Genomic DNA, 21,559 nt, shown 5'->3' on the forward strand with positions numbered 1-21,559 from the left:
TATTTCATTTCCCATGACATTAATACAACTCTGCACGTGGTGTTATTTCCCCATGGCATTAATATGGGTCTGCACATAAGGAAAGGGGAGGAAAAAGAGGAGCTCCTGAAGACCTCCTCAGCTTATCCATTAACTCTCACTGAAACAGGCTGAAAAAAACTCAGAGAGGAAATTTTTACACCAAAATGGCAGACTGATTAAATCAAAATGAGCCTCCCAGCATAAACCTAAGGAGTTCCTCAGGTTTCCAATGAGGTCAGTGGGTTGGTGATGGGGAGAGCACCAGCTCAGCCCCATCAGAGCCATGACATAACTGGGTGTTGGTCACCACTATCTTTATCTGGTTATGTCACTTCAGGAATTCAGCAAGCTGATGTAATTCACACTGGACCAAGCTTGTGGCTTGGATGATGAAGATGTAAGGCTCTGCTCCTCAAGAGTTTGTGATGGGGCTCAGGAACCTGCAGCTCCAAAACACCTGAATCCCCCCAAACAACACCCAACCACACACTGGGACACAAGGGGAAGGTACTCCAAAAAAGCAGTCAAAACACTTCCAGGTGGTAAGGAGGAGCTCAAAGGCAGTAATTTTGGGTTGCCTACATCAACTTAATTTACCCTTGTCTATAAAATCTCCATCCCTTCAGCTGTCTGGTCCTGTTCTCCTTTCTCCTGCCAGGCTGTCACCCAGTTTTTAAGTGGCTTGGAGATCCTTTCCTGCCTAAAGGGAATAAATCTTGGAAGAGTCAAATTATTAATCTCTAGAAGTCTCTGCTGAGTATATGATTTCTCTTTCAATTTTCTTTCTTAGAAATAGATTAATGGCTTTATTCCCTTGTTTTCAAGCTTGAGGCAGAACAATCTAACATGAGCTTTCAGCTTGAGTGATGGATGTTTTGTGAGGCTACACTGAATGGGAAATAAGACCTTTTCCTGGGAAGTTCTGAGCTACCTTGGCACGAGGTGGGACTCAGGCAGTGAAGGTTGGACTCACAGAATGTTTAGAAGAGCACTCCAGTGGTTGTGCCAGAGCCCCCAGAGCAATGCACAGAATGGGTAAATGTATAGGATCAGCCCAGAGGTCTCAGAGAGGCAAGGCTGATTCCTTGTTTCATGATGGTTTTGATGTGGTTGTTCCAAAATGTCTTTAACCTGCCTTTCATTGCCATAAAACTCTATCTTCTCATCCAAATCTTGATGTCATCTTCCCTCTTCCTTCCCCAGAGCCCCATTTCATCTGCTCCTTTCAGACTGCCTCTCCTCTGGTCTGTGGGGATGCCAGAAGAGCAGAGCAAAGATATCACAGAACAGAATACTTCTGTCCTCTAATCTCTGCTACCTCCTTTACTGCAAGGCTTCAGAAGCAGACCCAGCTCTCACTTCATGTCCCTGCAAGTGTTCAACACACTGGGGCGGATCTATAGAGAGCTCATCTTTAGTGACTTGACAGGTGCTGTGTCGCTATTATAAATTTATTAAAATTTGTAATACTTGGGACCAGCCTTTTGTCCCCAAGGAAATAAGCAAATCTGCCCTGTTTCCACAAAGAAGGCAGGGAATGAGGGTGGTGCTGGGTTGGCATTTAGCACCAGCTCCAGGAAAGTATGGAGCAGGATCCCAGCACTCTCCCCTGCCAGGCTCCTGGCACTCCCCCAGCTCATGAGCCCGGGCTGAATGGAGGTGCTTCTGCTCCAAGCAGCCTTGACATGGCACCATCGCCCCAAATCTGCAGTTTTTCCTCCTGGATCCCAAGATTTCTTCCCTGATTAGAAGTTGTCTGGCAATGTGAGGAAACAATCTGTGCCTGTGCTCCTTCACAGTTACACACAAAGAGACAGGCATGCTATGCTGACTTAGGAAAACGGCCTGTCAAGTTCTTATAAACAATAATAAGAAGTAAAATAATGTTTCATTTTCTCCAAATTAGGAGGGTATTTGTTTGGCACTCGTAAAAAAATGTGCTGGTTCTCTGAAATGGATCAGTAGTGACATCCAGTGGCCACAAACTGAGACAGCCACAGTCATTTCGGGATGTAACAGCTTGGGCTGGATTTACCACTATTTGCACTTCTCCTGAAAGCGTTAAGTATAAAAAAAAGTTTGTAGATTTTATAAGTGCCATCATCCAGGGAATGAGGAATATATATATGTATGTGTACACACACACACATAGATACACACATATCCACCCATATCTTGTACTAGGAGCCACTCTTCTGCTCTGACCCACACAACATTCCCCTGATAGACATTGGCCTTCAGAATAAGCTTAACTCCCTCAATAAGTTATTTTGGAGTTAAAATTTTGGAGTATAAGGTAAAGTAGAGTAAACTTGGGGTTGTCTACGCAGGTTGTCAGTTTGTTTAATCAGTTTTTTCCAAGGGCTTTTTTGGCTGTCAGATGGTTCCTATTCATCTCCTTGGCTTCTTAGGCATCTTCTGGCAATGCTGTCTAAACAAAGGGGCTTTCTGCACTTGGCAGAGTCATACAGATGTCGTGGTTTCTGTATGATGATGAGTGAAGGAGCTGCTATCAATGCTTTTTTAAAAGGAAATGCGTATGAAATACAGTGCAGACCCCTATTAAAACTTTCACAGCCCTATTTCCCAAGATTTAGATGGCCACCAGATCCAGGTAGTCCAACTTGGCAACCCAACATCATGAGTGATTTTTTTCTACATCATGACTGCTTTTTTTCCCTGATCATGTTATCATGTTCCAACCCACAATGTGTTAAATACAGCAAAGGGAATACTTCAAGCATCCAAATGGCTCCCTGACCTTGAACAAGCAGACACAGGGACTGTCTTGGATTGCAGCCACTCTGCCTCACTTCTTGCTGAGCCAGGGTTGCAGAGTGACTCCTCATGGGGGATATGAAGCAGGCCACCAAGGAGTGCATCAGCTGGTTTGAACGAGTTGGGGAACTTGAGAAGACCTTTCTGAGTGTGTTAGAAAAATATTGAGTGAGCCAGTCACAGACTGTTTTTTACTAACTGTGCACTAGGAAATGCTCAACTCTCCCTCAGAGACAATAGGCTTTTCTTTAGTGAGGTGCTGATGCTGGGACTCCACAAAGGAAATCCTCAGTAAAACACTGTTTCTTACTTGACCAGACTTGCAATTTAAGACGTTAAATTTGCACCTTCTCTGGCAGCCCTGTGCCTCTTGCTCAGTTCTAATCTGAAGCGACTGCTGTGGTTCAGTTCAGGGCTGGGGGAGATAATCAAGTTACTGCTGGCTGCAGAGTCACTGTGTGTTCCTCGAGGCTGGGGGTTCCACCACATGCATTCTTCTAGACTCTCACAAACACGCAGCAAAAATGCATTATCTTAAATCTTCTTTTGCTGACATTTAAATGAACACATTTTTCCTCAAATATGAGACAGGCCAAGAACATCTGGCTCCACTGATGCTCAGTAAGTAATTCATTACACTGCAGGAGCTCACTGATTTTTGAGCCCTGGGCTTTGGTAATGCTCTTGCCTGGTTTATGGCTCTGGTGTACTTGATTTGTGCTTGAGCCAGGGTTTTATATTTAGGCACTTGAGCAACAAGTTTTGCACAGAGATCCAAACCTTTAATTCACAGCTGTGGAAAGGGCTGGAGTAAAACCCTGCTCACTATTCATTGCTTACATTTAGAATACGGATGCTGCAGGGAATGACAATTGAGTCTAAAAACAGATGTATTGAGACTAAAAAGCAGAGGCACATAAACCAGCCTGATTAGATCCTGCTGATGCTTCATCTGAGATAGCAGCCTGCTAAAACTTCCTACTTGTCCCTTCAGGGTGGTTGCTTAAGGACATCACATTGATGACTGACATTTCTGTCATGTCACTTTTTGTTTCACCCTTGTCAGGATGACTCTTCTTTCTCTTCTGCTTCCATTTCCTGCAATGTTTGCTTACCAGTGTTTAAAAGATGGTGAGGCTCCAAATAGGACCCAGATGGCAGCAAGCTCCTATTATTGACATACAACTATTTATGCTCAGCTTGTACTTACAATCATTCGTAATAACTTCAGATTCTGACCCTTTAAGAAAATTTTGGGGTGACTTTCCAAACCAAATGCAAGGAATTTAATGATGCTTCAGCAGTATAATTAGCACCTCTGCTTAACATTTTCAACAGAGCAAGCCCATCATTATTGAGAAGTTTGATTCCTGCTAAGGAAACAGAAGGGGAAATAAAGCAGTGCCTGAATCCATAGGAGATTTGAGCTGCTCCCTCAGTAACCCCCTGTCATGGGATGTGAAACATCCTCTGAGATAGGAGAGAGTGAACAGATCACCAGATATCAGAATCACATCTAAGAAAAACATCAGGCTGCAAGGCAGGAGTTAAAATTGCAAAGCTTTATGTCATTGGTGCCAGGTGGGTGACAGAGCAGAGTGGTTGTAAAAAAGGAAGAAATGAGTAAGTGACAGTATCGGTCTCCAGCAGAGTCTTTATGAGGCAGTGTAAGTCTAGCAGGAGTTAACAGAATGTAATAGGATTAAACCTGGCTGAATTCAGAGCAAATAGTAAGATTTGCTTTCTCAGAAGTTTGAGATTTGGCGGTTTGGCAGCTCAGTAAGAAATGAAACCTTAAAAGGGGTGATTGGAGTATATTTTGTCACTATTATTATTAATATTCCAAAAAATCCCTGGCAGGCATAAGGTTCTTAGGGAACCCACTTACAGGAGAGGGAATATGTGTGAAGGGTGGCTGCAGGCTGAAAGGAAAAGCAGCTGTGGACTGGTCATGTAGTGCTGTCCTGTCTGGGAGCATGGTGTGGGTCTGGGGTGCCCTGGTGTCTCTCCAAGACTTGAGATCACCAGCACTACCACAGGGAGGGATTCATCACACCTACCTGCTGCTAGAGGTAGAGAGCATAAGGATTTAATCCTTACTATATGTGGAAGAGGGAGCAGTTCCATTTGCACAGAGAGCAACTGCTGGCTGTGTCTCCTTTTTTTTTTTTTTTTTCAGTTTGTTTTATTTTTTAATTCTTGCAGCAAGAAATAAAGGTGGAATTCCTTGAGCTTCCTGGAAAGCAAGTTTTGTTGGAGGAAGACAGAGTTTTATTTCATTCCTAATGACATCCCTCACCCCATCCCACTCCCTCTCCTGCCTCTCCAAAATGAACAATGTTATAGCATTGCCCAAGTTCATTAACAAGGCCTGTTCGGCTTTTTTTTTTTTCCCCACAGTATTTCTTCATCCCTGAGCTGGAATGGTATCTCACTTTACACTGTGGAAATGCAAACAGTGTATGAGGACACACCTGGTGGAGCAGAGACTGCACTGACCCTAAGGCTGTCCTACAATCCATGGCAAGGGACCAGCCCAGCTCCCAGTGAGGACACAACAGAAATACAGAGAGAGGTACAAAAATCTTTATTAAGTTATGCTCAGAAATATTGTGCATCTGTCCAGAGAAGTCTCAGTATTGACACAGCCAAGAAGTCAATTACCTCAGTGGTGGTTGTGGTGGCACCACAAAGAGTGTGCTCCCCAAGGGGAGTGAATTCAATGACTGGATTCAATCTGGTTTTAAAAAGTGGACATCCCTCAGGATCTTCTGAATGCACATGACTGTGATGTTGACTGTCCTTTGTTTTCTCTCAGCTGTTTTCTTTGGAGCTCTCCACTAGATTGTGGATTATCTATAGGCGAGGTACCACAACTGAATGGTCAGAAATGTACTCATGCTCTCCAATTTTTTTAAGAAATGAGGGTTGTGCTCCCTGGTGAAGGCAGCAGTTTTATCACTAGCCAGAGATGAGGGGAAAAAAAACAGAGGCTGAGTTTCTTTATGTGTGAGTTCAGAACTCCTTGTGCTGATTTTACCTCAATGGGGGCTCAGTCTGGGGGCAAAAAATGAAGGAAACTGAAAATCTGCTCCATTGTAAGAATTGCTTGAGTATGTCCACAGAACTGCAAAGCTCTTCTTTTAACATCAATAGGTAGAACTGACAAGATATAATGGCATATTATTGCCATATAGTGCAAAGGAAGGCACTGCACTTAGGTTTTTCCAGTATTCCTCTGCTGCTGGATTTAGTATCATGTTACAGGAAGCCTGACTAGACAAACCTTGGCAAGATCTAATGATCTCATACTCTTTGTTGTTCTGTTTTATACACTGATGTGCAGATGCTGATCTGCTTTAGAGAAAGCATAGGCTAGCTCTGCATCTTTTTTCCTATTCAAAAAGACCAAAGTTTCAGAGCCCCATGTCCCAGAAGACCTATGAGGATGAAGCTTTGGACCATATTTTGTCTCTTCAAGCCAAGAGGATCTTCAGGAGGAAAGGTTCAAAGGATAATATAGTTTTTATTGGGCTGGTTAGGCTTTTAATGCCACAGGAAATCTGAGGGGTGCAGCTATGAGTGTCTGTGTGTTCAACTCCTGAAGCATTTAATGAATGTCCTGAAATGTTATATTTCACACTTTGTGGAAAAAAAATACCCAACCAAATTAAAAACAAAATTAAAATCTCAAACCTCTAGTATATGTAATAAAAGACAGAGGATCCCCTCGTTTCTTTCCTACATGAAAATCTACTTAATTTTATTATGACCACTCTCTAGCTGATTTTCCTTCCACTCAGCTGTGTTAGTCTACAGCACCTATTAAGCAATAGCCTGTTTGGGTCTACATGTCCAGCAAAATCTTGCAAGTTACTCCTTGACATCTTAATTGCATTTCCAAATAACTTGTTTCTCAAGTTCTCCACTTGCTATTTCATCACAGCACACAGGAACACACACACAGTTTGCCAGACCCATGCAGGACCTCCTTTCCTTAGATGAGCTAAATATGAACCAAGGCAAGCACAGAAAAGCCACTGAAATTTTTCTTCTCGATTGAAAATAAGGAAAAAGAAACACATGTGATTTATTGAGCATGAAATCTTCAGGTGAAGATGATCAGATATTTCAAATTCTCATCATCCATCATGAATTCTGGACTAAAGAAGCACTGAGTACATCAAGGGTATTGCTCAAACTGTGAGCAGTTGGCTCTTGTGTAAGACACAAGAAATGGGCTATGGAAAAGAGGTGTGTTTGCACCAAGACGAGAACTCCTTAGAAAAGCTGTGAACCAGAACTCTTCACAGATACCAGAAATCATTCCTACACTGTTCATCCAAACCCAGTGCTTCTAAATGCCTCTCTGTTAGAAAAGGCTACTTTGTGTTGTTGGTAAATGGGAAAATGAGGAAGTGTGAGAAATGAGTCACAAAGCCACAGAGAGAGAAAATGTAGTGAGAGCAACCACAGCACCCTCACTGCCCCTAGGTCCCTTCCACAGCACCTAATGCCGTTTCCTGCAGCCAACCCTGGCCTCCAACACCAGCTAAAACAGCTCACTGGTGTGGATACTGGTTAGGGATATTTATTCCAGCTGCCCCAGATGTGTCTGCATGTCCAGCTTATCTAACCAGCCTGGAATTTTAGTAAGCACATTCATCCTGATCTTACAGATGTGACTTTGGGGCTTGAAGACCTAAGCTCTATCTCATAAGATTCAGGTGACTAAATACTTTCTGAAGACAATGGAACAACTTGGCTGGTGTCTGTGGTGAGAATTCAGGCAGGAGTTCTGGCATTGCTGTCTCACAGGGCTGTTCTCTCCAGGTCTGGTACCCAAATCATTAAAATACCCTCCTTAAATGTTGGGATGGGGGAGATTCAAAGCAAAATCACTCTGACAGCTGGGCATGTTGAGCCCAGGCACAGAATAACACAGAGACAAAATATTGAGACAGAATTATAAGCAAGGAGAGAAGACAGGATTGTGCTGATGATTTCTGACTAAAACCTATTTCTGTAGATAGCTGCTGTGTTCAAAGAAATCCCCAAAACAACAAGGAAATTAAATACAAAATGTGAACCAACTACAAATTATTACTGCTAAATGTAAAAAAGGTGGAAAGCAAAATGGGAACATCAATGGTGTGAGAAGAAGAGCAGTAACTTGCTTTTAAATCTTCACAGCATCTGTGTGACCTCCTCTTCCCCTAAATTTGAACTTGTGTTTGCTCTTAATGGCACCTACCTTGTGTCAAATGAAAAATTTCCCCCAGTAAACACATATGAAGAGAAGACATGAAAAAAAAAAAAAAGTTACTGTGGGAAGAGTCACGCTGATGAGGGTAACTGCGAGAATCAAACAAGAACTTGGCCTTGTGGAAAAGCAGTATTTTCATTGTTCTGGGAGGGTTTCACAAATAACTCGGCAAACACTTGGAAAACGTCCTTGATGGTGCCCTTCTGACAGAGAGCGAGGCGGAGAGCTCAGGTTACAGCATCAGACGGGCTGAGCAAAACCGGTGCGGAGGAAACCTGGATGGCCACAAATCTCCCGTGTAAAATCCAACACAGACAATTAGCTCGGTTATGAACCGTGGTGGTGTAACAGGCTGCAGCCTGTCCAGCTGCTCCTTGGCACAGATCCTCAACAGACCTTGCAGTTGGTCCTAAATCTTCGGCTACTTCCCAGCCAGGAGCTGCACTGATGGCACTAAACGTCCCCAGAGCTGCTGACTGCTGTCCTTTTCCTAGAGACAGGGGTAGCTCAGCCAAATCGCCATCAACAGGCTCTCTCCCAGGCTTTCCCAGCAAAACAGCAGCAGTGGAGAGGGGATGTAGTGCTGCAGAAGGAGAACATCCCAGACAATCGCTACTATTAGGGACAGGGCTGAATTAGCTGAAGAAATTTTGTGCTCCCATCCTAATAGGAGAGGAACACCCAAATAAAGCAGCTCTGCCCAGCCCAGGAAATTCTGTTGCACAAATGCAACCTGTGAATCCTTGTTAAATACCTCTGGTGTCCCTTGAAGAGCTTTAGAATGGGACAGAATTCAATCCTTTTACCTATCCACTCCTTTTACATACCCTTCTGCACATTCTGTTCTTGACAAGCCCTGCTGTTAAATCCCCACTCTTTTTTAATTTTTTTTCCTGCCATCCTTCTCAACATGCAATTTTTACATGTTTACCTGTGATTCCCTTCCCCTGCCTTTGACATCCTTTGTGCCCAAGCTGCTCCAGGGATGGACCAGGACTCTGTGCACTAGAGAGTGCATAACGGATGACAACACTCTCATGCTCCCTGGTTTGTGCTCCCTCCAAAGCAGATCATTCCTGCATGGTACAAACACTATTGCCAGACTATGCTTAAAGCTTTAAAGCTGATGAAGCAAAGATTAGCATCTCAGAAGTCTATTAACAAACTAGGAAGGGCTTTTTTTTTATCAAGTATGCATACTTATATATATATATAATTAATGAAGTCCAAGGCTTGCAGTACATGTCTCCATCACTCCTGAATCATTCCTGTGTACAGCAGTGTGTAAATTATTCCTATTATTGCTCCTTGCTCTTAAGAAGTTAACAGTGAAAAGGAAGAACTTTCTGTTTTTTTCAGAAATTAAGTCCCAGTACCACTCTAAGCACAGGACTCAGCCTTTTTTTACCTGTTTTCCGTGAAATCTACATTCCCCTCTCAAACTGGTTTCACGTCTGTAGGGTTGAGGAACCAGGGGAAAGCAATAGGAATACTCTGAGATAACAAAGAAGAATGCTGGGTACAAGGAGGTCTGGAAATCCATGCTTGCCTTAACTCAGTCTTTATGCTGGAATCAGGAGTGGGTGAAGCTGTGGGGACACTACTCCAAAGGAGCAAGAAAATACAAGAAAAACTCACACACTTCTTCATTTCTCAGAAAATGATAAACATGCTCCCTGCTCCTCCTCCAGAAAGAGCCACTTCAGATCCCTGAGATAAACCCACCTGTTTTCTGTTGTTCTTCTCTTAACCAAGCTCTGCTCCCACAGCAGCTCCCCCGCTGCAGCACCTGCCACAGCTCACAGGGCTTTGAGGAGCTTTCCAGCTTCTTCCTCCTCCTCCTCACCACCTTACCCTCCACCTCTGCTTCCCTCAGCCCCACTCCCAGGCATGATGAGCCTCCCTGGTCTCTTGTTTTCTACCATTTTGGTGGATTATCTGCCATAACCTGCTCAAATTTTCCTTTTTGAATTCTTGCTATTCCCACAGCTCTTTTGACTCGTCTCAGAGGAGAGAAAGCTCTGACAGGTTCATTTTTCAGACTAGCTGCCTGTTGATAAACGATGATTCAATACTTAGTGGATATTAACTGATTGCAGGGGAGAGCAAGCCTGTGGTGATCTGCAGAAAAACAAGGCAGGGATCAGCCTTTCAAACCTCAGCAAAGGAGTTTTGTTGGATGATTAGCTCACAGCAGCATCTGCAGTGGAAGCAGTTAATAGCTGCATTTAAAAAAAAAAAACCAACAACCATGAATATAAGACTAAGAGTGTTTAAAAATATCTGTTCTTAATGTTGCTACGGAGACCTTTATTGTAGCCACTGAATGTGATGTGCATTGATTATATTCCTCATAGGTAACATTCCTCTCTCAGACTACTAGACACTGACAACCCTCCCACTTGTACGAGGTGGTGGGAGTACACAGGCTGTGGAACTAAACAGCACTGGAGAGCAGCTTTGCTCAGTTTTTCAACCCTTAAAAATTTGTAGATGTACAGTTTCAGCACTCCTTGAACAGTTCCTTGCCTTTGCAGATATCCCTTCTTTAATACATTCTGCCTTTTTTCAAGCAGCAGGGCTTAGGATCAGTGCTTAGGATCATTGTAATTGGGGTGATAAATGCAGCAATCCTATTATAAAAATAAGGGTTATCATTCATATGGCTGGCAGTGCATGCATTTGGAGCTCCCTCAGTAAAATCTGAGTAGTTTCAACACATGGCATTCAAACAAAAACTGCATTGACTGCATGAAAGATTTTATTTCTCTTTAAGCTGAGTTGATCAGGTCACAGTACAGAAATGGCAGAAAATGTATTGCTGGTACTCATGTAGTTAAATGGTCTGCTCTTTTCAAAAGCTTTTGAGAAAATGTTGCTGATCAAAAGTAGTTAAGTGAAAATCTTGCCAAAAAACCCTCCACGTTTTTATTACCATATTCTAAGCTTTACCCATTCCAATAAAAATAACATTATTTGGAAATACAGCCCTCCCAGAACTTCAGTTTTACTTTTTAGATGACAGTTTTCATCTTCCTGACTTTTTTTTTTTTTAATTTTAATATTGATTTGGATTAAATAACCTTGCACGGATGGCAAATTTTAGCAGAAATTATTCAGGAACCCAAGCTTCTTTAAGGCTTATTTCAGAGAAGTTTTAAATTTCATATTGAAAATGTTTGCCTCAGTTTTTCCATTTGTGAGATGTAGAGCTCAATAAGTAAATTTAAATAGAAGTGTATAGGCAGCATTTCAGGCAGCTGTGGTTTTAAAGACATGCTTCTTAAATTAGTGGAATAACTGAGAAGTTGTAGGCTGGTAGTGGGAGGAAATGCTAATCTGCTGTGGTGCTGAGGACAACAAACAGGTTCCTCCTTTGTTTCAGCCTGCAGACTGCAATTTCACCTTCTCACTCAATCCAGCATCCTCAGCATCACCGAGTGCCCAGGAAAAGAGAGTTCAAATTGAACAGATCCAAAGCTGTATGAATATCCCTGAGCTTTGCCTTCTGGCCCACTGAAGTTACAGGAGTACACTTTGTCCAAAATATGGGAAATTCTTCCTCAGTTAAGAGGGATTTGGATTTTTTTTTGCCTTCTCAGAAGTTTGAAAGTGAACATGAAGATCCTTGTTCTAAATTGCATTTCTGCCAGAGATTTCCATCTATTTTTTACTGATAATCCAAATTTTCGAACAACCTCCCCAATCTGCTGCTTTTCCTTACTATTTTTCTTACTTATTTTTGCTACTTCCTTTGTGTAGGTGGTTCACTTAGCCCATTCCTCTGCAATGTCTTATGCACAAAAATGTGTTAAAAAAGTGTTAAAATTATAGCCTTGCTTCAGTGTCAAAGGATAAGGCCAGGTCTCACTGTTACTACAGAGATAATACAGTTTTCCAACTTCCAAAACGTTTGTGACATGATGAATTGCTTCTGTCCTCCCCAATGTATCACTTCTTGAGTGTGAAATGGGAGGTTGTCTTTCTGGGTGAATTTAAATTTGGCCAATGTTTGCCTTGCTCTGAACAGAAGCAGCACAGACATAGTAGTATGAAACCAGACTATTAAATAAAGTCTAAAGGGAGAATGGCAGAATTGTAATGCTTTGCTTTCTCAGCTGAAATGTGTTACTAATGGTATTTACAGAGATTTCAATAATATAGCTATTTGTCTTATAAAGTTAAACAAAGTAGCTCATGCTATTACAAATATGTAGCCCCAATTGATATGTATATGTATTAAAATACAAACACATGTAGATATATTAGAATTACAGTTCAGCTATGGTTGCAATGATCATTATTTGTCATTAAACATGGCCTTTGGGACATCTTCTGAGAAAATCTACTTGAGTTTGGGCAGAAATATGTTGTGAAGGGAATAAAACTAATCTGTGTATAGATTAGCCTTGGGAGCCCACATGCATATTTTTATTCTCTGAATACAGAAGCATCAATACAGGCAGAGGAAGACTGTTGTGAAAATGTATTAGTAGGAAGAAACAGAAAGGAGAATATGTAAATAAATGTTTCCATTTACCTTTCCTGAACTTCTTGCCAGTACAAAAGGAATTTTTTCCCCCAGATATATTTACATCAAAATGCCTGATCTACCTCTGAGAGTTTGGAGCAAGTTATATTCATTTTAGTTTAAACTGCTGGGTTGAGGGGAGGAAGGGCTGACCAAACAGGAGAGGAGATGAAAGGATCTCTTCAGGCTTTAGTGACTACTTCAGCTCCACAAACATGTTTACAGATGCTGAGATGCACAGCTTTATGTACAGCCCTGTGAAGGTGCCTCAGAAATCCAAGGAATGCCAGGGGAACAGGACACAGTCATGTCTGCCCACTGCACTTAGACCAAACACACCTTCCTTAAAAAGTGCATAGGCTGATCAGTAATTTCCTTTTTTTGTTTTGTTTCAATGACTCAAGAACTTATATGAAACTTAGCAGCAAACAGAGATGCTAAGGTGGATAATGGAAAAATCCCAGAATCTTCCTTTTCTGGAAAAACTTCAATATGAGCTAAAATTTCTGAGATATTCCCTCCAGCTTGAAGAACTGCAGCAGGTTCTCTCAAATCTCCTGCTCCTCTACTTCACTCCTCTTTCTGCTGAGGCAGCAACAGGATCCAGGGAGGTATGAGCAGGATCCAGGACCTGCCACGGCGTGTCACTGATCCCAGGGCTGGAGCTGCTGAAATGGGATTACAGTCTCTGCACAAGCCATGGGCCCTCCCCAGAGCGGGACGTGAACTCGGGCAGGGATTGTGGCAGTGCCAGGTGGTTCTGTCCCCTGCCCCTGGCATGGCCCTTTCACCCTCCCTGCTGCAGGACACAGGGACTGACGAAAGGTCAGATATAGGGGCTGAGAAAGGGATAAAAGGTCAGATACAGAGGCTGATAAAGGTTCGGACACAGTCTGATAAAGGGATAAAAAGGTCAGACAGAGGCTGATAAAGGGTTAGACATAAAGGCTGATGAAGAGATGGACATAGAGGTTGATAAAGGGATAAAGGGTCAGATATAGAGGGTGATAAAGGGTCAGATATAGAGGGTGATAAAGGGTCAGGTATAGAGGCTGATAAAGGGTTGGACACAGAGGTTGGAAAAGGGATAAAAGGTCAGATATTGGGACTGATAAAGGGTCTAACATAGAGGCTTATAAAGGGATAAAGGGTCAGATATAGTGGCCGATAAAGGATTGAACACAGAGGCTGATGAAGAGATGGCCACAGAGGCTGATAAAGGGATAAAAGGTCAGATATAGTGGCCGATAAAGGATCGAACACAGAGGCTGATGAAGAGATGGACACAGAGGTTGATAAAGGGATAAAGGTCAGATATAGTGGCCGATAAAGGATCGAACACAGAGGCTGATGAAGAGTCTATCTCAGCAGCACAGCAGCTGCAACACGGCCACGTGTGCAGCTCTGACCTTTGCACAGGGAGATCACCTCCAGCAGCAGCGAGGGAAGGAGGGGGAAGGAGCTTCTCGCCGTGGCCTGGTTTGGCCGAGCTTATCTGGAGGCTGACAGGACACAGCAGATGGTCCGCGACCGGCGGCTGCCGCACACGACCAGCTACCTGTGGACTGCTGCAGGGAATTACACTTTTAATGAAGGGCAAGTGAGGCACAAAGTCTCACAGCGAGCCTCATCTCAAACCCCACATTCATCCTTGAAGTGTGTATTAACCCTTTAGCCGGTGAATCCCTGTGCAAACCAAAATTGCTTTTTAATGCAGTTTCCTGAAGCCTCTCCATCAGCCAGAGGCTGCTTTGGACTAATCCAGGAAATGAGCCAAGCATTAAAAAAAAAAAATAATAATATGAGGTTATGGAACATCTAAACCATATTGACCATAGTGTAATTATACTTGAAATGGATTAGGGGAAGTAGCTAAAACAATCTCCACTCTGGAAAAGATAATTTGGGAGCGTGCAAGAGGTCTTTGGGGAGGGAGCCTGCAATTCTGAGTACGATGGTGAATGTGCTTCAGAGCATGTAAGGAAAAGGTACTGGAGTGACACTAAATGACAAATGAGATAATCACTGTCCCAAACACATCACTTTCTAAAGCTTAAGCAAGCTGGCATTTACATGAATACCACAAAGTCAGCAAAGTAAATGCAGGAAAAAAGTGAAATACGTGTGACAAGTCTCACTCGCATCTGCGAATTAAGTAACAGTTTCTGGACTTAAGATGTAACAGCAGACAGGGAATAAAGGAAATCTTCAGTTTGCCTTGCATACTGGTAATATTAAAAACCTGAATTTGTTATATTTACAATTAAAATAGCTATTTTAAACTTTTTTTTTAATCTTGGAAAAGTTATCTGAGAGCTACAGTTCCTAAGTGGAGTATCTTGTTCCATGATATAATAAAAACCAGAGTCTGTGTAAGATAGTAACAGAATCCCTAATTAAGAACCATGATACTTTAAGCTTGAGTATGATGAGCCTCTTGAAGTAAGTATCCAAAGCATCTTTACATCCAAAATGTTAAGCTCTTGATTAAGAAGCAGAACCTACTTTAAAAGATAATTAATGATGAGCTTCAGTGAAAATACTGGGTTTGTATTTGGGCCAAACTAAATCTTGGATGCAAACCCTCACTGTCTGTTTTTGTTTTTAACATGTTCTGATCCAAAGTGGTTGGGCTCTAAGCCACTCTTATCAAAAAACTCCAGTGTTGTACCTGTTGCTGGTAAGATTGCAAAGCTGTTCATAAATGACAGTATCCCTCTTGTGAGACATTATACCAGATCTGCAAATTTAAACAGAGAGTTAAAAACCTCTTGTTTTTCAGAAGTAAGGGTTAATTTGGGGCATCTGCATCTTTACTCAGTCAATGGAGTTGTTTTGGATTTTTCATCCTGCTGCACACAATATTCACAATTAAAAAGTAAATTCTGTAGTTTCTCATTATCTCTGAAAACAGAGGGTTCGATATCTCAGGTAGGATGATAAAAAAGCAATATGCAAATATGCATTCCCATTTTGAATAAAAACCTCCTAAAATTCTCAGTTGTCATCCTTAAAAATAACTAGAAGTTGGGGGATGTGTGTGTCATATTTTTTAGTGGGATAAATGGGTGCATCAATGCAATGGAAACAATGATTTATTCTGGCTGATGAAATGCTAGTGGTTCTCTGCAGCACTAACACAGCCTGAATATGATTGAGTCACCCAAAGTGTATTTTTTCACACAAAATTTTGAGTGGGAGAACTTAGGTTATAAGAGTGAAATTCACTTGAGAGATTTGGAAATTAATATGGAGCCCTGAGCAATGGATTCTCCTCCTGACAAGGAAAGGGCTCAGACCAGGCAGAAGATAAATTCCTCCCTGTGAGTTGAACAAATCTCCCCAGGAACAAGGCAGAAACAGGGTGAGCTCTTTCTGCCAGCTCTGGGAGCAGATTCACAGTACAACCTGCCCCTTCAAAGGCAGAATTAAAAAAAAAAAAAAAAAAAAAAAAAAAAAAAAAAAAAAAAAAAAAAAAAAAAAAAAAAAAGTAGGAATTTAGACGGCATCAAAGAAAATCTCCCCTGAAGTCCCAGTGTTTTAAAGAGGTTTATACCAATAAAATGCAAAATTGGCTGACATTAATGCAACATTGTGCAGAGTTGGGAACAAGAACTGGAAGCAGTACTGAGATATATATATATATATATATGTACACTTCCTACATATATATATATTTTTAAGATTTCTTCTGCACTGGAGCAGACCAGCTGCTCTCTGTGCAGCGTATCCTGTCTGAATTTGTAGATGCCTGAGGACAGTCAAAAGGAAAAGACACCCGCCAGCTGTCTGTCACAGTGTAACTTCAGCAATCCTTGTGTTTAAAAGCCTCCAATGGATTGGTTTTTTTCCTCATGAATTTACCTAATCACTTTCTAAATCCTGTTTCATGCAGCACCATGAGAATGATAATCTAATTTTGGTCTCTAAGAGATATAATACAGAAACAATAGGAGGCCCAGGAAAGAATGAAATCACTTTGCTAACAGATACTACAAAAGAAGGCAATAATTCCAGCCCAGTGATGAAGAAAATTACTAAAACCAGTCATTACAAAATATCCTGCTTTGAAAAAACAATCTATTTAGACTACTTTGCAGTTCTGAAAAAAACCCACCCCATCTGTAACTGCCATTCCAAGATTGTGATGTGGATGTTTCTTTCCTTGGTGCCTCAACGTGAAATTTAAAGTGTGCAACTTTGCCTAGTCCTGCTGCCTGGGGTTACTGAAAATGCTCCCAAAGCCCAGTGATCCTTGGATCAGGCATGAGTGACATGAACTGACACAAATGTTCCCAAGGCCCCACCACTCCTTGCTCAGAACAGGTCAATCCCCTGAAACACGTCCCTTCTGTGAATTTATGCTACCTGCTCTCCTTTGTCAACTATGGAACTCTACATGTTTTGCAATTATTTTGCACTATTACTGATGAAATCTTCCACAAAATATTGAAATTATTTTTCAAGTTCCACACTTACTGATTTGCTGCCATCAGGTACTAAATTGATATGCAAATGAAAAGAGTATTTTCCTCATTTAAATACAGGTAACATATCCCTTCTAATAAATGATCTTCTAGTACTTTTTAAAAATATCAGTATAAATATAGGCCTTTTTATTTTGCATGTCTTGAGCTCTATTTAATAATTTCCAGCTATTCAAAGAATAAACAATGGAGTACATTCTACAGTTTTACAAAGCTCTATGTAACCAGGGTGAAATTGGTGAGACTACACAAACCTTTCTATATCTAGACTTCCATAAAATGCAAATAAGACCTTCCAAATGGAAGTGAAAGTAAAATATGTTCTTAAAGGCTCTTTTCAGATGGTATTAAGATGAATCTTCTTTTTCTCCTCTACCTGACAAATTCAAATATTTTTTTCTTTTATTTCAATCCTACGTTACATAACATTTTTTGCACAATCACTTTGTATCCACGTTAACACATTTGCTGTTTCCCTCCATTCTCCCATTCTCATTGGAAATACTAAAAACATGCCTGATTCTTGCTTCATAACGTGTCTTTTAAGATAACACAGCTCCTGTTGAAAACGTTCCTGGGGAAGGAGAAAAGCGATTACAGAGGTGAACATTTGAGAGGCTCTTAAGCTGCCATCAGGTGCACGGAATGTGCTAAATTCCCTATTCTGCTCGTCTAACTGAAGAAAATACTCAATTGAGACATCTGAAACATGACTTTTTTTTTTATGGTATCCTCCTGCTGTTCCTCCTGACCCAAAAGCAAGGCTGCTATTGCCTTTTTTGAATAGATTAGTCCTTATCTGAGAAACCATTTAGTTGCAAATCCCAAACCTTTCCATTATTACCACGTATGCCTGTATTAGCCACGGTAAAGGCCCGTAACAGAGCGGCTCAAATGTTGGACTAATGACCTCTCTGGTATTTCTATAGAAGTGCTCTGTTAAACACCCAGGCATTGCAACTTTCAGTCACAAGACCTATAAAAAATTCATACTCTGAATCTCCAATTTCAAACCACAGCACTAGATCATTAAGAGCTTTTCAATCCTCCCACCCCACACACTTTACGAAGGGGGATGGGGAAGAGAGCTTTTATCTTCTTGGTAATAAAATTTCACATTTTCTTCTTCTCTTGTTTGCGTTTTTAAGCAGTTCTGGAGGTTGGGGAAAAAAAAAATCAACAACGTGAGCATGAGTTTTCTTTTATTCTATTAAAATACAATATCATCTGTAAAAAACAAGTTCAATCATTTAAGTAACTTCTGTCTCAATTATTTCTGCCTTTCATAAATCATAAAACATCTATTTCAAGACTGAAAGAAAAGACTACCCCTGACAAAAGGAAGCACCTGGAAAAACAGTGTACAGCTGACCTAGTACATTCTCCAGCAGTATATACAGCTTTGATCTGGCCTTTAAATAAGTTTGCTGGATTGGCATAACAGCAGTTTCTTTTGGATGTATGTTTATATTTTCCAGTAAAAACATGTTTTTTTTCTACAACAATATTCTATATTTCTTACAATTCTGTAAGCCAAATTTGAACGGCTCTTCCGAGTTAACCTCTCAAAATGTTCAAAATGACCCTTTCTGAAGTGTTACATGTTTTTCCTGCATGCTGTAGCCCTGCCTCATGTCACGTTTCTTCTTCCTATCCTCGCTCAGGGATTTTAAAGCAGGGCTGTAATGTCCATCTTTCCTGGTCTCCAGTTTGAAGGGCTGTCACCAGCTGTGCCTCCTGCACAGACCAACCTGTCACCTCCCTGGAAAGGCTCTGAGCAGTGAAATTCCTCCTCCTTCTTTCCCCTTTCCTTTCTCCTTTCCTTTTTCCTTTCCTTTCCTTTCCTTTCCTTTCCTTTCCTTTCCTTTCCTTTCCTTTCCTTTCCTTTCCTTTCCTTTCCTTTCCTTTCCTTTCCTTTCCTTTCCTTTCCTTTCCTTTCCTTTCCTTTCCTTTCCTTTCCTTTCCTTTCCTTTCCTTTCCTTTCCTTTCCTTTCCTTTCCTTTCCACCGTGATCTCATCGAAGCCACAGTTTGTCCTAAAAGAAACCTCTGTCCTTGGTTGTCCTACCCACAGGACAGCAGCGATCTCACACACATCAGAGGCTGAAACATCATGCAAAGCTCTCAGCTTTCTCCTCTTCATGTTCCTTTTCCCCACAGGTTTGGTTGGGTTTTTTTTTTACCTCATGTATTCAAGGAAGACTTTTAAGCACAAGTAGATAGCTGAAGGAGACGGAAATAGATTTATATCTTATCACCAATAATAGCAGAGCTGGATAAAATGTCATCTAGGGAGGTTTTTGTTTGGTTTTTTTTTTTAAATGTGATAAAAGCATCTCTCATCAGCAGGAAACAAGGAGGTTTCTAGGAAGTCACACAACGCCCACGAGAACAGACTTTATCTCATCGCCCCTCTCCGGAGCAACTTCGCCCAAACAATCCCCGTCCACCCGCCGATTTCGGAGGATGCTCAAAGTCCTTTTCCTGCCGCCGCCCCTCGGGCCACCAAGTGCCACCGACACCGGCCGCCTCCCCACGGGCGGTGCCGGCCCCCGGCCGTGCCCACGCCGCCTGCCCTGCCCCGGACACGGGCACGGCCCGCCGGGCCTCGGGAGCGCGCCCGGGACCGAGTGTCGGGACTGCGCCCGGGACCGAGGGGAGGTCTCGGGACTGTGCCCCGGGAGCAAGTCTCGGGAGCGGGCACGAGCAGCGCGCCCCAGGAGAGGGATCCCCGGGAGAGTTCCCGGGGAGCGCGCCTTGGGAACGGGTCTCGGGAGCGAGTTTGGAGAGCGCGCCCCGGGCTCGCTGTCGGGAGCGCGCGCCGCCCCTCACGGCCGCGGGTGACCCCTCCGCGCGCCGCCGCCCCGCCCACGCCGCTCCCCCCGCGGGCACGCGCCCGCGCCCGCCGCGCCGTGACGCCAAGCGGCGCGCGGCGCCATGACGTAACCCGCCGGCCCCGCCAATCGAAGCGCGAAGTGGGCGGGGCCAGCGCCGCTGGTTGGCTGCCCCCGCCCCTCCCCGCGGCTGGCGGCGGGGGGGACCCGGATAAGGCGGCCCCTGGCGGCCGCGGCCGTTAAACGCCGGTGGGGCGCGGGCGCGACCCCCGCGATGGCGGCGGCGCGGTGAGGGCGGCGCGCCCGGGGCAGCGCGGAGGCCCGAGGATGCCGCTGCTGTACGTGATCCTGCTCTCGGCGCTGGCCGGCTGCTGCCTCACGCTCCTGCTCCAGCTCCTGCTCGTCTACAGGAAGAAGCCCGAACCCCTCGGGGCGGACGGATCCCACGGCGGCATCGTTTACTCCCGCGTGGCGGCCGAGCACGGCCTCAGGGAATACCTGCAGGGCGCGGAGCCGACCGGCGGCCCGGCCTCCGCGGAGCCAGCCCCCAGCCCGGCCCCGGCCTCCGCGCCCGCCGCCGCCCCGGGCGCCGAGCCCGGCCCCAAGCAGCAGCAGCCGCCGCAGCAGCAGCCGGAGCCCCCTCCAGCCCCCTCCTCCCGCGAGGAGACGTGCCATTTCCTCAATGCCATCTTCCTCTTCCTCTTCAGGGAGCTCAGGGACACTGCCCTGGTCAGGGACTGGGTCGTCAAGAAGATCAAGGTGGAGTTCGAGGAGCTGCTCCAGGCCAAGATGACAGGGAAGGTGCTGGAGGGGCTCAGCCTCAGGGAGGTGTCTCTGGGCGATGTCCTGCCTGTCTTCAAGTCCGTGAAGCTCATCCGGCCGGTGACCTGCAATGAGGAGGGCTGTCCCGAGGAGCTGGGCTTTGAGGTAGACCTGGAGTACAATGGTGGCTTCCACCTGGCCATCGATGCCGACCTGGTGTTCGGCAAGTCGGCCTACCTCTTCGTGAAGATCTCCCGGGTGATGGGGAAGCTGAAGCTGGTCTTCACGCGCCTGCCCTTCACGCACTGGTTCTTCTCTTTTATGGACGACCCCGTGATAGTCTTTGAGGTGAAGTCTCAGTTCGAAGGGAGGCCCATGCCTCAGCTCACTTCCATCATAGTGAACCAATTCAAGAAAGTCATTAAGCGCAAGCACACCTTACCCAATTATAAAATCAGGTGAGTTGTCCTGCGTCCTCAGCGTTACTTTGGGTGGTGTGCAGCAGAATTGCTGTTTTGATCTTAATGGGTATTTGGCACGGTATGTTGCTTGTCTGCTGGCAGAAGCTTTCCATGACAGGAAGGATCATTTTCCATTTATAACAGGTGAAGAAGCTATTCCATGGTGAGGTTGTTACATGCCCTCCTCTGGGTGTAACGAAGTGGCAGAATTAATATGTATGAAAAGTTTGGGGATCTTGACAGGTGTGTGACAATAGGACCATGATGTCCCTCTTTGGAGGGGTAGGAGGATGGCTCATGGAGAGTGTGTGCGTTTGGGGTGTCCTCCCAAGCCTCTGAGCCACCAGGGTAAGCCTTGTGGCTCATGCTTACCTCTAGAGGTGAGTTGATTGTTACTTAATGTAAGAAAGGGTAGAGTTC

At 43.7% G+C, this 21,559-nt stretch overlaps 1 protein-coding gene and 1 long non-coding RNA gene across 2 annotated transcripts in view; both read left to right on the forward strand.

Moving 5' to 3' along the window:
* The first annotated feature begins 5,185 nt into the window (after window positions 1–5,185).
* LOC136364495 (uncharacterized) lies at window positions 5,186–6,476 on the forward strand. Its single transcript, XR_010744156.1, has 2 exons — window positions 5,186–5,374; window positions 6,146–6,476. It is a non-coding gene; the product is annotated as an uncharacterized lncRNA (long non-coding RNA).
* A 13,628-nt stretch (window positions 6,477–20,104) lies between these two features.
* Window positions 20,105–21,559, forward strand: part of PDZD8 (PDZ domain containing 8) — a 52,987-nt gene continuing 51,532 nt past the window's right edge. The window contains exon 1 of the mRNA XM_066323512.1: window positions 20,105–21,136. Coding sequence (XP_066179609.1) covers window positions 20,244–21,136 — 893 coding nt within the window. The 5' untranslated portion in view covers window positions 20,105–20,243. The remainder of the gene's footprint in view (window positions 21,137–21,559) is intronic.

Source organism: Sylvia atricapilla, chromosome 8, assembly GCF_009819655.1.
Source record: "Sylvia atricapilla isolate bSylAtr1 chromosome 8, bSylAtr1.pri, whole genome shotgun sequence".
In the NCBI taxonomy this organism is placed as follows: Eukaryota; Metazoa; Chordata; class Aves; order Passeriformes; family Sylviidae; genus Sylvia; species Sylvia atricapilla.